General features: G+C 38.3%; 1 protein-coding gene across 3 annotated transcripts in view; it reads left to right on the top strand.

Moving 5' to 3' along the window:
• ADAMTS3 (ADAM metallopeptidase with thrombospondin type 1 motif 3) overlaps positions 1-18,802 on the top strand; it is a 238,617-nt gene that overhangs the window by 208,998 nt on the left and 10,817 nt on the right. For 2 of the 3 annotated variants that reach the window (XM_079769486.1, XM_079769487.1), the window contains 6 exons: positions 71-246; positions 1,434-1,567; positions 2,989-3,112; positions 7,002-7,082; positions 8,284-8,447; positions 15,787-15,952. In XM_079769486.1, coding sequence (XP_079625612.1) covers positions 71-246; positions 1,434-1,567; positions 2,989-3,112; positions 7,002-7,082; positions 8,284-8,447; positions 15,787-15,952 — 845 coding nt within the window. Of the gene's footprint in view, positions 1-70; positions 247-1,433; positions 1,568-2,988; positions 3,113-5,175; positions 5,260-7,001; positions 7,083-8,283; positions 8,448-15,786; positions 15,953-18,802 lie in introns of all 3 variants that reach the window. The other variant, XM_079769488.1, reaches the window with a different exon arrangement.

The following is an 18,802-nucleotide window of genomic DNA, read 5'->3' on the forward strand; positions in this document are numbered from 1 at the left end:
CACTGTGCCTGCAAGCTTCCACTGCTGGACCAGAGCCAAAAGGCCTTTTTAAATGTTGTCTTTTCTTTAGGCCCATCAATGGTGGTCAGGATTGCCCGGGTGTTAATTTTGAGTACCAGCTTTGTAATACAGATGAATGCCCAAAGCACTTTGAAGACTTCAGAGCACAGCAGTGCCAGCAGCGTAACTCCCACTTTGAATTCCAGAACACCAAACACCACTGGATGCCCTATGAACATCCTGACTGTGAGTAGAAGCCTGCCCTTTCCCCGCTGTGTGGATGGTTACTTAGAGTTTATGCTTTGTCTACACCAATCCCTTGGACTCTTGATCCCTCTGTGGTAACTTAGAAACCTTGGTGCTTACAGGGGTAAGTCCTTCTGGGTTTCCAAGAATAAGGATAGCGTCCTCCTTTCTCTAGAGCGGTGAGACTTGTGGAATAGTTCCTGGCAAGTAGCACTACCACCATCGCTACTGAAAAGACGAGTGGAATGCGGACAAAATGAAAAGCCTGGAAGAGGTGTCGAGTTTCCTCATTCAATGGGAATCCCTCCACTAGGAAACACTTTTGGAATTTTGTTACCTGTCCTTTCTGAATAATTAGAGGGAGATACTGTTCTTTTACAGTGGGGTCAGGAGTAAGAAAAAGACCAGTATTTAACAACAACAGAAACCTCACAACCTTTTTACTTTTGTACTATACACCAGTTTCTGAAAAATACACTTGGAGACTCCTTTTAACGTTTCACTTCTTACCCTTGAATTTTCAGTTACTTATGTTCAGATGGAAACTTCTTACCATATTTTTTACTTGGAAGAATAAAAGAAAATAATTACTTGATTATCATGTGATATAGTGCACTGCTGAGTTCAGTTGAAAAGCTGTTTTAAAAGAAAGGTGCATCCATGTAGGAATTAAAAGTTGCAATGCATTAGGAAGAAATGCATTATTTTTTCAATCTATTTTGGTGAAGTGAGTCACAGAAATTATATTAAATTTAATTGAGATTATACAAAGGCAAAAGGTGTACTAGCTCATTGGGTTAAATGAAAGAGAAACCCTTTCGGCGCTGTAAGCACCACTGAAAGTAAAGTGGTTCTGATTTAAAGCATTTGAAGAGCTGTGGCTAAATCCAGGATTGCTGCACAACCTAGTTTGTGAGATAGTTCCAGTTTAGACCTGTTGTCCCTGTGTAGTTACTAATAGAGCCCTTTTTCACTCTCAAGAGTATCCCAGTTTAGATGTTAAATCATATGGTCACCCTGGTTGAAACAAATATGTTAAATATGTGTAATTTCTTCTCTTTATTTTATTTATTTATACTTTTTTTTTGTTTTCAGGAAATCATGTTGAAACTTTATATTTAAAAAATGAAATATACTGTTCAAATATACCACTTTATATAGTTGATTTAATCCTCCATCTCGTGCAGCCAAGAAAAGATGCCACCTTTACTGTCAATCCAAAGAGACTGGCGACGTTGCCTACATGAAACAGCTGGTACATGATGGGACGCGCTGTTCTTACAAAGACCCGTACAGCATATGTGTGCGAGGAGAGTGTGTGGTGAGCTCTCTGCAATGTATTGCAATTCTACTTTTACTATCTTTCATCTGCATATTTTCAGAACTTTTAAACCATTTCATATCTGGGATATCACATTATGATGTAAATGTATGAATAGTTCATTAGCAAAACTAAGTCTGGGAGAAACTGCACTTAATAAAATCAAACTTTGCTCACTGGCCGAATCAAGACTTAAATGTAGTTGTCCCAGTTTCCAGCCAAATTCTTTTCCTAAGTCACTCTGATGTCTGTAGGTTGGGAATACAACGTGGGAACAATGCCTTTGCTTTGAGTTCTTGACTAGTAGCCATCTGCTGTTAAAGTACATTTTTTTAAAAAAAAATCAATGCTTAATGTATTTTATATTTTGTTTAAGAGATAATAGAAACTTTCCTCAGAACAAAAATAGCAAAGATGTAAAAACTGTTTTTTTGGCCCCATTTAATCTCTTTTTTAAAGGCAGGTTTTTTTTACCTACTCATGTTCATATATAGGGAACTATCGTTACTAACTGAACACATCGCTCCTGTTTGATTTCTTTTCACTTCAGAACAACTAGTGTTATATTAATGAATCTTACATGCACAGGTGCCTCATAGTTGATCCGAATTTTCCCTGAAAGTAAAATCTGTGTTTGGTCATCTTTCACCTCCCTCATGTCTTGCACATCAATGGATGTGTGATAATTATTTCCTCTGCCCACTTTCATCTCAAACTTCTGAGCACTGTGGCATGCCACATATTCTTATCCTACACTGATTTACATTAAGAAGCTGCCCCAGCTCAGAAAACCTTCAGTAATTCCCAGTTACGTTAATGTGAAAATGTGAACACTCAAGGCCTTGCACAGCCCGGGCTTTGCACCAGCTTTCCATTGGTTTAAATGTGGCTAAATATTGTTCTCTGAACCCACTTTATGTGAACACACAATTTCCATGGCTCTGTTAGAATCCCTCCACATTCCTAGCATGTATTTCCACAAACTCAATTCTTTCAGGGTCCTGTGAATGTCTCTACCACTTTGGTAAAGTTTTGTCTTCCATCCCTAGCCAACTTGTAAAGCTTGTACTAATGTACAACTCACGATTTTATTATTCATCTTTATAAACATGAAAGCAACCAGGGAAACTCACCAACTTTTCGTCTCCTCGGCATCTACTACATTTGTGCTTAATACATGTTTGATGATGATGATGACTGTATATGATGGTCATTCGACTGGGGGAAGTTTATCTGGAGTACTAGTCATTTGATGGCACAGTAGTTCTTTAAAAGACTGAGGTATTTAAATCAGAGCCAGAATGAAAGTTTGGTGCAAGCGGCCTAACTGTGGGCTCCTGATTAAACAAAGTCATCGTTCTCTAGGATACTGACCTTGACTTGACACATTAAGATTAGCCATATTTCACTTCTCTCCCCAGAAAGTGGGCTGTGATAAAGAAATTGGTTCTAACAAGGTGGAAGATAAGTGTGGTGTCTGTGGAGGAGATAACTCCCATTGTCGAACTGTGAAGGGGACATTTACCAGAACTCCCAGGAAACTTGGTAAGATGAGGCCTCTGATGAATTTAGTATCCTTCTCTGTGATTTGTATTTTTTGAGAATTCATTTAAGAATGCAGCGTTTTCTCTATAAACATAATAAAACATTAGCTGCTGATTTATTTTTATTCAGATAACCTTTTAAGGAAATATTTTTAAAAACTTTTCATGCTCCATAGCATTCATGATAAAAAATTATCTACTAAATTTTGATAAGGAACAAGTAAAATCACTATCAATTATAGAGTTAGCTGAAATCTTTTATTTTGCTTTTAATAAAATGCATTAGATCTAATAAAATTGATGCTTATTTTGAACTTGCTATTGCACATAAATTGTTAATCGGAACTTTAAAAAAATCACAAAACTTTAGATACAATTTAAAATATTACATTAGTTTTACTTCTTTTACTTTAAAAATGAACAGGTTTTTCTTATTTCTAAGTCTATAAATCTAGGGTCCATATTTTATGTATTTTTTAAAAATTTAAATTAAACAAAATTGAGGTACAAACAAAAATAACCTATGATATAATTGTTTATGCATGTGAACTTTTGTGCTTGTTATATAATTAATGACCTGGTCTTAGGCATATGATATGGTAAATTTCAACAGGTGGAACAAAAACACAAAAAATATGAAAAAATATTAGTAGTTTCATAATTATCCATTGGAATTTTCATAAAAATGCAGATGCAAGCATTTATTACAAAAAATTTTTAGTTTATAACAAATATTATTTTGTTATTCAATAAGTATTTACTAGGCAAATATTTCTGAGAGTTTGACATTTAAAAATAAATTTGATGTGGTGCTTCCCTTGAGAAACTTATATCATCCAAAATAACACAAAATGATTTGGTGTACTTTGAGTAAATGTTGTGGCTGTAATTTTCCTTTTTAAGAGAAAAGAAATTATTAAAAAGTTGGTCTTCATCCAAATGGAATAACTCTCTTATTTCTTTTTATTCTCATTATACCTCAGCTACCCAACTCAAGTCAATTCCACACATCCCTGCTTTGCTCTTTGATATACTTAGGGTGGCAGAGCTAGGTGACTTATTTCCGGTGTTTTCTTAGGCATTCTTTATTCTAGTTATTTTATTTATTTATTTTTAAATATATTTTTATTTTTTCAATTTTTTTTTGTTAAGGTATTATATGTGTACATATCTTACCATTGCCCCCCCACCCCACTCCCATATATGCCCTCACCCCCCAGAGTTTTGCATCCATTGGTTATGCTTATATGCATGCATACAAGTCTTTATTCTGGTTATTGATGTCTTTGTTATTCCTGTGCGATAGTTTACTATGTTTTGTACTTTGAACATTGTTAAAAAGCAATTATTGCCTTCTTGCTGATTATATTATTTTAATAGAATTAGAATGTTATATATAAAAATAAATAATGGTTTGGTGGAGTAAAATGTAATTTTCTCCATCTTATGAAGTGATTCACTGCAGTTATATATATTTTAGATGTGAAATAATTCATTTTGTTTTCTTTCCAGAGTGAATTAATGTAATGAAAATTTTTTAGACTCTTTTATTCTATATATTGTGTTAATATGAGCTAGTGATACTTTTTTGCAGACATCTCCAAAATTATGCTAAACCTGTGAATCAAGGTCAGAAGAAGAGAAGAAAGCTTTCATCAGGCATACAGATTCAAACTGTTCAAAGATAATCTAACATCCACTTATTTGCACTAAGGCTGTTAGAGTCATTCAATAGACTAATTAACCTTTTCCAACAGGGAAACATTTAAGCAAGCGGTGCCATACAGAATTCGAGTTGCTGGGAAATGAAATCTGCAAGTATTCACCTTCAAATCACCTATATCATTTTTCATTCATGCTCAGTCTTACTTTCATTGACTATTAACAGTTTATTGGCATTAGCTAACTATTGTATATGCATTTTTACTTCAACATATAAAATTACAGAACATATTTTTAACTTACCTAAAAATATATATATATATAGCTTGTCATATAGTCAATGAAACAGCAAGACTTTGATAAACATGAAAACCTCCACTAATTAAAGACATTCTATTTAAGGGAAGACAAGAGGCGCCTTCACTTTACCCAAAGGAGCTCGTAATGTTTCTCTTGCTGAAACAAGGGAAGCTAAAAATGTACTGGGTAAGTTGTAGCACACTGCAGAAAGATGGGCATCCATAAATGGAATCAAGCTGTTTTGCTGTCCTTGGCATCTTAAGCACGTAACTCGTATCCATTGCACACTCAGGCAAACATGGTACTTTTCTTGTACTGGACTTTCCTTGGCTCAGGTGCTGAAACCCTGACCCCCAAATTACTATTCCATTAGTTAAGCCACTAATGAATAATGTGAAAAGTTGGATAAACCTACCCAAAGGTAGATGTTAATTGTCCATATACAATTGGCAAACATGTTTCTTTCCAATTCCATTAGCAGTTGTGTATTTATAACTGAACTAGAGGCCCGATGCACGAAATTCATGCAAGGGCCTTGGCCTCGGCCCCTGCCCGCCGCCATGGCCAAGGACCTCTGCTGCCTCTGCCATGGCCTCTGCCAGCTGCGGCTTTGTCCCGAAGGAAGGACGTCCAGAAGGACATTCGGTCTAATTAGCATATTATGCTTTTATTATTATAGATTGCTGTCAGCACTCAAACTGTATTGGATGTTTTGTAATACAAGGTATCAGTTGCATCATCTTCCTCTATTTGTTTACTTTTTGACAGAAATGAGATATAACACTTGATTTATCTAATTGCCCCAACTATAGTTAATATAGTTAGGGTCTTAATTCTAAGTGATCTTAAGATAATTTTTAGGACATGTGATAATACTAAGAAGGTTTTTTATATATAAAACTAGAGGCCTGATGCATGAAATTTGTGCAAGGGGTTTGGCCCTCACAACCCCGACTGCCTCGGCCCTCGCAGTCCCGTCTTCATCCAGAAGATCATCTGGAGGGACGTCCAAATGGTCATTCCGCTGTTCGGCCGTTTGGTCAATTTGCATATTATGCTTTTATTATTATAGATGGACTATAATAGGATTGATATATGATTTTAAAACCCAAGGCAGCACATTAAACATATTGAATTTATTATTTTTGCATAAAGAATTCAAATTGCTAGAAAATGAAATCTGCAAGTATTCACCTTCCAATCACCTATGTCATATCTCATTCTGTAGGAAGATTGAGGTTAGGGTCTGCATGTAAAGTCAATGTTTGGTATAATTTGCACATATTTTCCAAACAAATTATTTGGTCAAATTTACAATATATATTTTAAAACATCCCCATTATAAAACTGGTTTAAAGCTTAAAATTATTTGCTGATCACAAGAAAAATGAAAGCTGCTCACTGATTTTTCTTTTGTAATTTCTTTAGAACAAGGAGGATTTTACAGCTGAAGATAACTTATTAATTAGAAGTTTAGCCATCTGTACTCATTGCTTAGACTTTTGAAATAATATAGATAAAATATTTTCAGAAGTTCAACTAAATACTCTAAAAATTGGCCCCACTTCAAAAGAGTGGTTTACAAAACTAAAATCACATTAGAGGGACGCAGGAAAGTATAGAATTTGCCTGAATTGTTGACACAATTCACAGGTCAACACAAGATAACTGGCTAATAGTTTAGAAACAAGATCAACTCTTTTCTTCCTCTTTAATTAAAAAAAAGGGGGGGGGGGTTTTCCCCAAATCTCATGCCAGATGTCACACAAGCTACCAGTGCTTTGAAGTTAATTTCTGAAACAGCTTCTTTCAGTTCATGTATGCCCTCTTCTGCGTGCAGGAGCAGTGAGAACGTAATGCTCAGCTAACCAAGGTTGTCGCTTTTGTTTTCTCCTTTGCTTCCTACAAAATTTACTACACATGCAAAGGGTACCTTAAGATGTTTGATATACCCCCTGGTGCTAGACATGTGTTAATCCAAGAAGACGAGGCTTCTCCTCATATTCTTGGTAAGTGTTTCTGTCCACTGGCTCTGCTTTAACATGCATTTAAACATGGAACTGTCAAAGATATATCTATATCTATATATGTATAGGCATATATATATATATATGTATATATATATATATATATATATATATATATATATATATATATATGAGATTATGTCTATAGATGTGTATATATATGTGTGTATGTGTGTGTATATACATATATATACATACACACATATATATATATACACACACATATAGATATGCAGGATTCAAGTTATATATAAATGCATTGTTGTGTTGTGTGATTTTGTTGGTCATTTCTCCCAACTACTTTTCCTTTAAAACAAGAAATATTAAAAAATAGAGATTTAATTTTTGTTGAACCTTGATTGGTTCATTCTTTCATGAAGAAAGAAAAACCATTTGGCATTTGTGTACATGTGCATTTTTGCTCTGCATTAGGGGATAAGAAAAAATAAATATGTTAAAATGCATTAAAGTAAGGAATAATATCAGAAAAATTTGCCATATTTATTTTGACAAATTAGTTCTGATATTTTGGTTGATGCCATACTGTATGCCTCTCCTTAATTTTATTGCATTTTTAGTTCTTTGACTGAAAAGCAACCACATGTGAATTTTACTAGTCTAATAAAAATTTCCCCACCATCTGCTATGTGTCCAGTTTCTGACTGGTACATGCAGATCCCTTTGCATGGCTGTTTATAATTTCCTAAAGAAGATTCTTTTGAATAACTTGAAAGAGATACACAGTAAATAAGCCATTATGTTATAATAAGCCATTCATTATATTATATGCTGAACTAACAAACATGATTTATATTAATTATTATAGAAGTATCCATTATTTTCAAAGTATTTCCAGGTTCTGAGGAAATGTCTAGGATTGAGTGAGTTTGAAACTGTTAACCTCTTTGACAGTGTTTTCAAATGGGAACATTTCCCAATTTTTATCTTCTATGTAACCTTCTTGCTATGGTTTTTGAGTAGTTAGAAATCCTTCTTGGGGATTTTAAATGGCAAATGAAGGAAAGGGGACTCAGATCAGAACTAACACTCAGTTTGGCTTATTTGATGCTAATAAACGCAGTCTTTGACGTATAGAAGGGGATAGATAGACTTAGTAGGGGTCATCAAAGCTGCAATATGATAAAATAAAATGTCTGCTGGTTACTCATTTTCCTTCCTTTAGCTATTAAGAACCAGGCTACAGGCCACTATATTTTAAATGGCAAAGGGGAAGAAGCCAAGTCACGGACCTTCATTGATCTTGGTGTGGAATGGGATTATAACATTGAAGATGACATTGAAACTCTTCACACAGATGGACCTCTGCACGATCCTGTTATTGTGTTGGTATGTGGCAGTACAGGCTCTCTGTGTGCAGTTGATTTAGCTGTAATGTTGTTATTTATTTATCTGAAAAAACTTTTATCTTGAACAGTGAATATTCAGTTGCTTGTTTTTTTATAATTCCATTTACCTGGTCCTCTCCACTCTTTGACAACTTTACCATATATTTTATTATATAATTATATGTACAGTATAAACCCAATAACACAGTATTATGATTTTTGACTTGAGTACTTGTTAAAGACAAGAAAATATATATTTACCATTACATAATTAAGTACTTGTTAAAGACAAGAAAATATATATTTACCATTTCCAACGCTCTTCATTTTTTCTTATAAATCTGACTTTCCACCAGGTATCATTCACTTTCAATATAAAGAATTTCCCTTAACATTTCTTGTAGTGTGGGCATGAGTGCTGGCAAAGCATTCTCTCAACCTTCAATTATCTGAAAATATCTTTATTTCATCCTTGTTCTTAAAGGATATGTTTACTAGATACAAACTTGTGGTTGCTAGTCTTTCTCTTTCAGTGCTTTGGAGATGTTTTTACAATATTGCAGGGAGTTCCAGGAATGTCAGGGCTGATCAAGGAGATGGCTATGAGGTGGCAGTAACATACACAAGCTTTATTGGTGACACCTTAGCAGGTTTGCCTGTAGGGCCACCATCCAACACGGGAGAGAAGAAAGGGAACTCCTATGAGAGAAGAGAGTGGAGAGGGTCTTTATGTAGCGAGGGGATGTCACTCAGCAGCACAGGGGGAGTCTCTGGGTCCGAGTGCTCCCAGGGGCAGCAGCAGCAGCTCGGGATCCTTAGAGCCCCAGGTTCACGTATAGTTAGCAGATGTTGGATGCAGTTTCATATGGGTCTGCAAAGCAAGCGACCTCTAATGGCTAAAAACAAGCTTGTTTAGGCTACATTTAAAACAACTGTATATAAAATTTTGAGTTTGCTGCTAGCAGGCTTTTAAGCTAAAGAGGCTCAGCCTGTGGTGAAGAACTAAACAACCTCAGGGCCAATATACAGGGGCCATCTTTGACTCATTCATGTAATATCTGTCTTCTAGAATCCATCATTTCTGATGAGAAGTAGCCTCATATATATTGCTGCTCTATACATCAAGTGTCCATTTTCTCAGGCTATTTTTTAAGATTTTTTTTCTTTGTCATTTTGCTTTGTTTGTTTAACAGTTTGTTTACACTTAGTTTGTGACATTCTTTGTATGTATCAGGCTTGGGATTCACCAAGCATCTTGGCTCTGAAAGTTGAAGTTTTTCACCAAATTTGGGTTACTTTACCATTATGTGTTCAAGTTTGTTTGCCCTCCCCACCCCACCCCACCCCCGTCATTTCTCTACTCCTAGGACTCATTTACATGTATGTTAAACCAGTTGAAATTATTTCAGAAGTCTCTCAGTCTTTGGTCATCCTTGTATGATCTTTTATTCTCTCTTCTTCGAATTGGAGAATTTCTGTTGAGCTGTGTTCAAGCTCACCGACTATGTCTTATGTGGTCTCCAATCTGTTGTTGAGTTCATCCAGTAAATTTTTCATGTCAGATGGTGGGTGTGCTTTTCTTTTCTAGAATTTCCATTTTTCCCCCGAGAGTCATTTCTGCTTCTCTGCTAAGATTTCTGTATATTTCCACTCATTTTGTCTAATTTTTCCTTTACGTCCTGCATCTTCATGTTTTCTGCTTCCATGGACTGATTTTTTAATGTGTCATTTTTCCGCTTCAACAATCTTTTTGATTATACACTGGCAATGATGATGATGAGTTGTAGGGACTTTGGTTTATGCTACCTTCCTTATAGGAGTTGGGTTTATCCTAGCTGGCAGACAGTCAGTTCCCTCTGATCCTAGGGGCCTGGTTTATTCTTCATTATGGCTGAGCTTTTTCATTTTGTCCTTATTTTTATGACTTGGTATTTTGGGTGCATTAACACCTGGGGGTTGATGAGGCCTCTTGACCCTAGAAGGATAAGAACTCCCAGGTCTCTTAGTCCCGTCTGACTCTGGGCACCTCTGTCCTATTCCCAGGCACACAGCAGCCATTCAGTGGTAGGTGGTGTAGTATCTTGCCCCCAGGCCTTCAGTCTGGGACTCATGCATCCTCTCGGCCACCCCTCCATGCAGCCCCCTGTTCTTTAGTGCTCTGCCCTGCGAGTTCCATAGTCTTCTCAGTGAGAATGCGGTCTTGGCTGGAGTTCAGCAACCTGTGCCAGGGGCCAGACCTGGCTCTGTCAGGAAGCCAGGACCAGGCATTTTGCTCTTCTCAAGGGATCATTGTCCTTTGCTATTATTCACTGTCTTCCCCCCCCCTCCAAATTTCCCTCCTATAATTCTGTTATTGTTTTTAATGTCAGGAAGGTACCTTTATTATCCCCTCATGGATGAAAGCAGAAGGCATCTACTTGATTGGAAAAACAATGTTGCATTCTGTGTACAAATATTTATTAGACTCTCTATAAAAAATATTGCACTAATCTAAAACCAAATCTTCCCACTCAATCCCAAGGGTTTGTATTTCCTTTGAAAATTATTTCCCTTTGGTAAAGTGCCTGTTCAAATCGTTTGCCTATTGCTAAAGTAGTTATTCTTTTTGTTGAGTTTTAAGAGTTGTTTATATATACTTGATATAATAAGTCTTCTGTGAAATAAGTGATTTGCCAAATATTTTCTTCTAGTCTATAAGTTTTTTTTTTCCTTTCTCTTTGACTTTCACAGAGCAAAACATTATATTTTAACTTTGCTGAAATCTTAATGTATCAATTGTTTCTTCTATGGATCAAGATTTTGGTGTTAGCTTCCCCCCCCCTCCCCCAATCCAAGATCAAAGTGTTTTCTCTTTTTTGGTAACAGTTCTGTAGTTTTACATCTCACATTTAGGTTTATGAACCATTTTTAGTTAATTTTTACATAAATTTTGTGTGATATGTTAGGTTCTTATTTTGCATACAGATATCTATATTATCTATTGCCTCATAACAAATTAACCCCAATTTAGTGGCTAAGTACAAAGCAACATTCCTTGGCTCCTGGTTTCTGTGGATCAGGTATCTGGGAGCAGGTGAAATGGCTAGTTCTGACTCAGGATGTCTCATAAGGTTGCTGTCAGCCATGGCGAAGCACCTCAAGGCTTACCAGCTCAGCCACATGGCCATTGGAAGGCCTCAGAAGGTTACTCCTAAGCAATTCCTGTGCGAGCTGGCAGGCCTGGGATGTTCACCATATGAGCCTATCCATAGGCTGCTTAGGTGTCCTCAGCCCATGGCAGCTGGCTTCCACTAGCACAAGTGGTTCAGGGCACAGAGAAAGTGGAAGAGCGCATCCAAGACAGAATCAGTCTTTCCTAACTTAATCTTGGAAGTGATATCCTGCCGGGGTTTTTGTCCAAGCCTTACAAAGGGTTCAGCATTCTGGAGAAAGGAGCTGTGCATAGATTCAAGAAGGAGTCCAAGGACGAAAGATAATTTTGAAAGGCATTGGGGGTCAGAGGATCTTCAGCTAAAGGAACTGAAGACTACCTCCTTGTCTAGGACCCTTGCTTTTATTAACACAACTAGAAGCCTGGTGCACGAAATTCGTGCACAGCAGGGGGTTGTCCCTCAGCCCAGCCTGTACCCTCTCCAATCTGGGACTGCTGGAGGGATGTCCGACTGCCCGTTTAGGCCCGATCCTGGTGGGATCGGGCCTAAACGGGCAGTCGGACATCCCTCTCACAATCCAGGACTGCTGGCTCCCAACTGCTTACCTGCCTGCCTTCCTGATTGCCCCTAACCGCTTCTGCCTGCCAGCCTGATCACCCCCTAACCACTCTGCTGCCAGCCTGGTTGATGCTTAACTGCTCCCCTGCCAGCCTGTTTGCCCCCAACTTCCCTCCTCTGCCAGCCTGGTCACCCCTAACTGCCCTCTCCTGCAGGGTTGATCACCTCCAACTGCTCTCCATTGCAAGCCTGGTCCCTCTCAACTGCCCTCCCTTGCAGGCCTGGTCCCTCTCAACTGCCCTCCCTTGCAGGCCGGGTGCCTCCCAACTGCCCTCTCCTGCTGGCCATCTTGTGGTGGCCATCTTGTGTCCACATGGGGGCAGCTATATTGTGTGTTGCAGTGATGATAAATCTGTATATTACTCTTTTATGAGATAGGATAGAGGCCTGGTGCACAGGTGGGGGCCAGCTGGTTTGCCCTGAAGGGGGTCACAGATAAGGGTAGGGGTTCCCTTGGGGCGTGGGGAGGCCTGAGCGAGGGGCCTGTAGTGGTTTGCAGGCCGGCCACGCCCCCTGGCAACCCAAGGGGAAGCCCTGGTATTTGGAATTTATTTTCCTTCTACAATTGAAACTTTGTAGCCTGGAGCGGAGCCAAGCCTGGGGCTCCGGCAGCCATTTCTGTGGCAGTTAATTCACCTTCTACAATTGAAACTTTGTAGCCTTAAGTGGGTGAGCCCGGCCAGGGTGTGCGGAAAGCTTTGCTTCCCCTGTTGCCGCCGGCAACCCTGGCCTGCTCTCTCAAGCTCCATTCTGCCGCCATTTGTTTGAATTTGTTTACCTTCTATAATTGAAACTTTGTAGCTTGAGTGGAGGCTTAGGCCTGCAACGGCTATGGAAAGCTTGGCTTCCTCTGTTACCTGGGAAACCTTGCTCACTGTGGCTGTAGCCATCTTGGATTGGGGTTAATTTGCATACTTGCCCTGATTGGCTGGTGGGCGTGGCTTGGCTGGTGGGCATGGCTTATGTAGCAGAGTGATGGTTAATTTGCATATTACCATTTTATTAGAGAGGATTTGTCCTAAGGCTAGGTTGAGATATACACTTCAAAGGGTAAGGTTTCAAAGGGTAGAATTTACAGAAGCATTGTCATATTTGGGAATAGCCTACAGCTGTTCAGGTGTTTGGCCAACAGGAGGCAATAAAATGCCCTGAGCTGCCTGGCAGCAAGCAATCCTATTCAGGTTTGGGGGAGATGCTTTTTAGCCCAGGTGATTCAGCCCTGCTGACATGCTGGAACTGGCTTCCGGCAATATCCCTTCTCGTCTGCTGTTTTTTGTTTGCCAGAAGCAAGTCAGTGAGTCCAGTCCACATGGAAGGGGTGAGGATATAAGCTCCATGTATTGAGAGGGAACGTACAAAGGATCTGTGGACAGCATTTGAAGTCACCACAATGTCCAATTGTTCCAGCACCATTTGTTCAAACAAAACAAAAATTGTTATTTTTCAATTAAATTATCTTCTCATCTAGGTCAAAAATTAATTGTCTAAATGTATGTGGGTTTATTTTTGGACTATCATTCTGTTCCATGGGTTAGATGATTTTATAGCAAGATATATAATATTCAAAATCTTGTTAAGTTTGAATGATTGGCAATCAGAGCTCTATTTCACTTTTATGTAACTACACTGCATTCTTTTCCAGCCACACAGGTGTCTTGTCTCAGAGCCCTGCCATTTCACCTCCACGGTGGGTGGCCTCAGGGCTTTGCCCACTGATAGTAATGTGGACATAGGGATCAATGTGGGCTGGAGAGATAGGAGATTTATACCTAGCCTAGAGGGCTGTGGACAAGCAGTGCTCTTATCATCATGATCTTTCTTTCCTTCCCTAAAGGACTGGAACCCCAGCGAGGGAGCCCTGAAACATGGGGGCTAGGTTCTCTGGGGCTGAAAGCATTAGACATCTGGCTAGAGTGTAAGGGCCAGGGCTTGGTTTTTAATGCTTGTTTAAAAACAAAGACTAGAAGAGGAAAAGAGACTAGAACTCAGATAACCCCAGCTTTCTAGCGATTTAGCATCCCTCGATTTCTCAATCAAAAGCTGTTTCTAAAAGTTTAGTTTAAAATACCAATGAATTATAAGTGGATAATAAAGCTGTGGTACCTTTACACAATGGACTAGTACTCGACCGTAAAAAAAGAAGGAACTCTTACCTTTTGTGACAGCATGGATGGACCTGGAGAGCATTATGCTAGTTGAAACAAGCCAGCCAGAGAAAGAGAAATATCACATGATCTCACTTATATGTGGAATCTAATGAACAAAATGAACAAGCAAAATGCAGACTCAGAGAGAGCAAGCTGACAACTGGGGGAGGGGGGATGAGGAAGGCTTTGGGAGGGGCGTGGGGGAAATTGAGCAAAAAAGAGAAAAAACTAAAAACAAAACACCATACCAATGAATTGCACATTTCTCCACTTGTATGATGCATATAATCTTATAAGTACGTGAAAGTTAATAAATATTTATTTTTTAAAATCTTTTCTCTAAACAAAATTAAAAAGCAATTTTAAAATTCCATATCCTTGTAATGCTTATAAAAAGTTAATATCATTATTGCATAGATTATTTAGAAAAAAAGATATGTATACCAATTTCACAAAAAGAGAACATAATGTGAACATGCAATGTACAGCAGACAAGATTGACATGGCTACAAACAGGAAAATTAAACTTAACTATTTATTAAGTAAGTAACAACCAAAACAACAATCTTTTGCCCAGTTAATAAAGATGAAAACTATATAATAGGCATTGCTGAATTGGGGCACTTTCACATACCATCTGATTATGAAAATAATGATTCTTCTGACTATTCTGAGGTGTTTGTACTCTTTAGCCCCAAGTTACCATAAAGGTGGGGACAAATTCTAATCAATACAAATCTTTATGATAAGTAAATGGTTAAATAATGCACATGACCTTTAGGATTATACACTGCTAACATTTAAAGTCACATTTTAAAATAATATTTACTATCTTGGGAAATGTGCATAATACATTTAGTGAAATAAGCAAGTCTAGAAAGTATGTGTGTATGTGCACATACACACAATATGAAACTATCTTGAGGGTGTATCCTAAAATGATAGACGTACTTCAGTTTTCTCTGGTTTAGTATAATTATGGATTATTTTTTCCCCTGTATTTTTCTATAATCTATATTTTCTGAAGGGAACTTTATTATCTTGCTCATCATAACAAAACACTTTAAATAATAACTTTTAAATGCACTAAGGAGATATATAACTTAATGTAACTTAATGAAATTTACAGTGAATCTTATTATAAAATTATTATTTTTATAATAAAAACTCTTACTCCTCAGTGTATGTATTTTTATATTTTTTATGGTCAAAGTTTTATATATTTAAGGTTTTGTGGGTTTTTTTTTTTTCTTAAACAGGGCACCCTTGTACCTTCATTGATTAAAATAAAAACATGTTTTTAGAAACAACTTGAAGGTCTTCCAGTTTCAATAAGAGCAATATTCTGAAATATTTATAATTTTTCATTCCTAATTTACAATTCTCAGGTGATTTACGTATATCTTTTTCCTGTGTGCGTTAGATTATACCTCAGGAGAATGATACCCGCTCTAGCCTTACATATAAGTACATCATCCATGAAGACTCCGCACCTACAATCAACAACAACAATGTCATCCAGGAAGAATTAGACACTTTTGAGTGGGCTTTGAAGAGCTGGTCTCAGTGTTCCAAACCCTGTGGTGGAGGTAACAGTTGACACATTTATACCTTTACTAAGCAATTCATATTATTAAGCCAATCTGCTTGCTTCTGCCTTAAGGATTATCTCTAATGGAGGCCACAATCTGAGAATACCATACAGAGCTCAGAGCTAAAAGATAAATACAACGAATTTTTACCGAAATTTCAGAATCTACAAAGGGTAGGAATCCATTCAAAAATGTAGACCTTCTTAAATCCTCTTTCCCTTTCCCTCGAGTTCTTTCAGTCTCGTGTTATGTAGGGTTCACTTTATTCTTCCCAAACTCTCCCAAATTCAGTGTCCTCCAGTGCTCACCTTCTGCACTTTTACTTTCCATACCTATGTGTTTCTTTTCTATCAGTGTTAATAGTAAAAGCTATTAGTTGTACTATGTACCAGGTACAGCTTTAAATGCTTTACATATTAATGCATGAATACTCACATGCCTCTGTGAAGTCACTTCTATTATTATGTCTGTTGTATTAATGGAGAAACCGAAGCACAGGGAAGATAAATAATCCATAAGGTCAAACCCAGGAGATCTATCCTCTTACTACATCATGCTGCTTCTCTGCCCTCCCTAACGTAAACCCATTAAGCTGTTCTCATGGGTTCTACGTTTCCCCCATTATCCATTCCTCTTGTTCTCAACAGCAGTGCTCCAGAATCGGGCTGGCCAAGAAAGAATTCTCCCAACAGACAGGAGAAGGCCAGGACTTCTCACAATAATGACACTGACTAATTGAAAACAAAAGATTATTAAGCCATTTATTTTATTTTAAATTCAAGAATGCATTTCTAAAGTGTTTTTTGGGGGGAGGGGCCGAGGGCGTAGGCATAAAGTGTTTTTGTTACTTATGTAAAACAGCACTTTATTCATTATACGAAGTTTATTTAATTTGGATCCTCCCTCCTGTTGCCCCCTCAGCACTGACTTGGTCACAAGATTTGTCATATACACCTTTTTAACATCTACCACATCTATTCCTTCCTCACGGGCTTCCTTCACAATTTTGGAAGGGAAGATAGTTGCAAAAGTCTCTTAGGGAACTAATTTTTGATTTTCTTCTCTTCCTTTATTTACAGGGTAATCTTTCTTGAATGAATGAGTGAATGCATTAATGAATTAATGTGTAGAATTATATTATTTCCTTGATTCAAATCCTTTAGTCTCTTAATGTGTTGCCCTGAAATACAATATAATTTATGTAGTATTCTTGCCAAAAGTGAATAACCTGAATCTGACCATTAGGAGACTATTAAATAAATCCAAATTGTGGGACATTTTACAAAACAACTCGCCTGTACACCTCAAATATAATAAAGATAAAGAGGCTCAAAAACTGTTCCTGATTAATTCCATGACAACTAAATATCCTTGACTGGAAAAACATTGCAGCACAGAACATTATAGGAACAATTGAAAATTTTGGGGTATGGTCAATATTATATATATATATATATATATATATATATATATATATATATATATATATATATATATATATATATATATATATAGACAGCAACCGTAACACTGGAACAACCAGAATGACAGGTCACTATGATACCTACTGTGACCAGCAAACCACCCCAATCAAGGTCCAGGCAGCCGACCAACCCCCTACGCAGCTCCTCCCCCCGGCCAGCCCCTCTCACAATCGGCCTGCCCCACCCTGATAGGCCTGCAGCCCCTCCCCCTGCCAAGCCCCGCCTCAGATCAGTCCCCCCATCTCCCAATCAGCCCCACCACCCTGATCGGCCTGCAGCCCCTCCCCCAGCCAGCTCCGGTCCCAATCGGCCCCCCACACACCATTCAGGTGTGGGGCTGGCTGGCCCACTGCCCACAGCTCCTCCCACGGCCAGCCCCACCCCAATCATGGGCAGGGCCCACTGGCCAATCACCTGTGGCCCCTCCTCCCAGCTGGCCCAACCCTGATCCATCCCCGATCAGGCCAGCTGGCCAACGTCCTGCCCTCTACCCCTCTCAACAGGCCTGGCCCCAATCCGCCTGATTGGGTCCAGGCCAGCCGGACCCCACCCATGCACGAATTCATGCACTGCACCTCTAGTCTATATATATAAAAGCCTAAGCGACCGTTATGACTGGTCGCTATGACACACACTGACCAGCAGGAAGCAGACGCTCGATGCAGGAGCTTCCCCCTGGTGGTCAGTGTGTTCCCACAACCAACCTTCGGTGGCCGGCCAACCTCCTGCGGTCCTTCCCCCCAGCTGGCCGGCCCCAATCGGCCTGATTGGGACTGGGCCAGATGGCCCCGATCAGCCACAATCACCTGCCAGGCCAAGGGACCCCACCTGTGCATGAATTCATGCACCGGGCCTCTAGTTATATAATAATGTTAGATCTGCATTAATATCCTGACTTTAAGAATTATAGTGTGGTTATGTAAGAAACTGTGCTTACTCCCAAATGGTTCAGCAGAATTTTACATATGTTATATAGTAATTATATATAAGTTAATATATGTATATATCTCAAATACATATAGCATGACATGGTAACACAAGGTTAATCTAGATGCAAGGTATACAAATGTTTATTATGCTTTCCTTACAACTTTCTTTAGATTTAAAATTTTCAAAATAAAAAATTATTTACAAATGTGAAAGTTGTTGGTTGAAGAGATCTTTAATAACTCCCTGTGACCTTCAAAATAAACTCCAAACATTTGTCTGGCAGTCAAGGCTTTTACATGGAGCCTTTCCTATCTCCCAGCCCCTTTACACATGAAACTTCAGTCATTCAGAGACCTGCAGTTTTCTATAGGTCATTTCCTTTGCTTGGAGGAATATTCTGCTTTATCCCCTTTATGCAATACTATTTGAACTT

This window comes from Cnephaeus nilssonii (genome assembly GCF_951640355.1).
Source record: "Cnephaeus nilssonii genome assembly, chromosome: 1".
NCBI lineage: Eukaryota > Metazoa > Chordata > Mammalia > Chiroptera > Vespertilionidae > Cnephaeus > Cnephaeus nilssonii.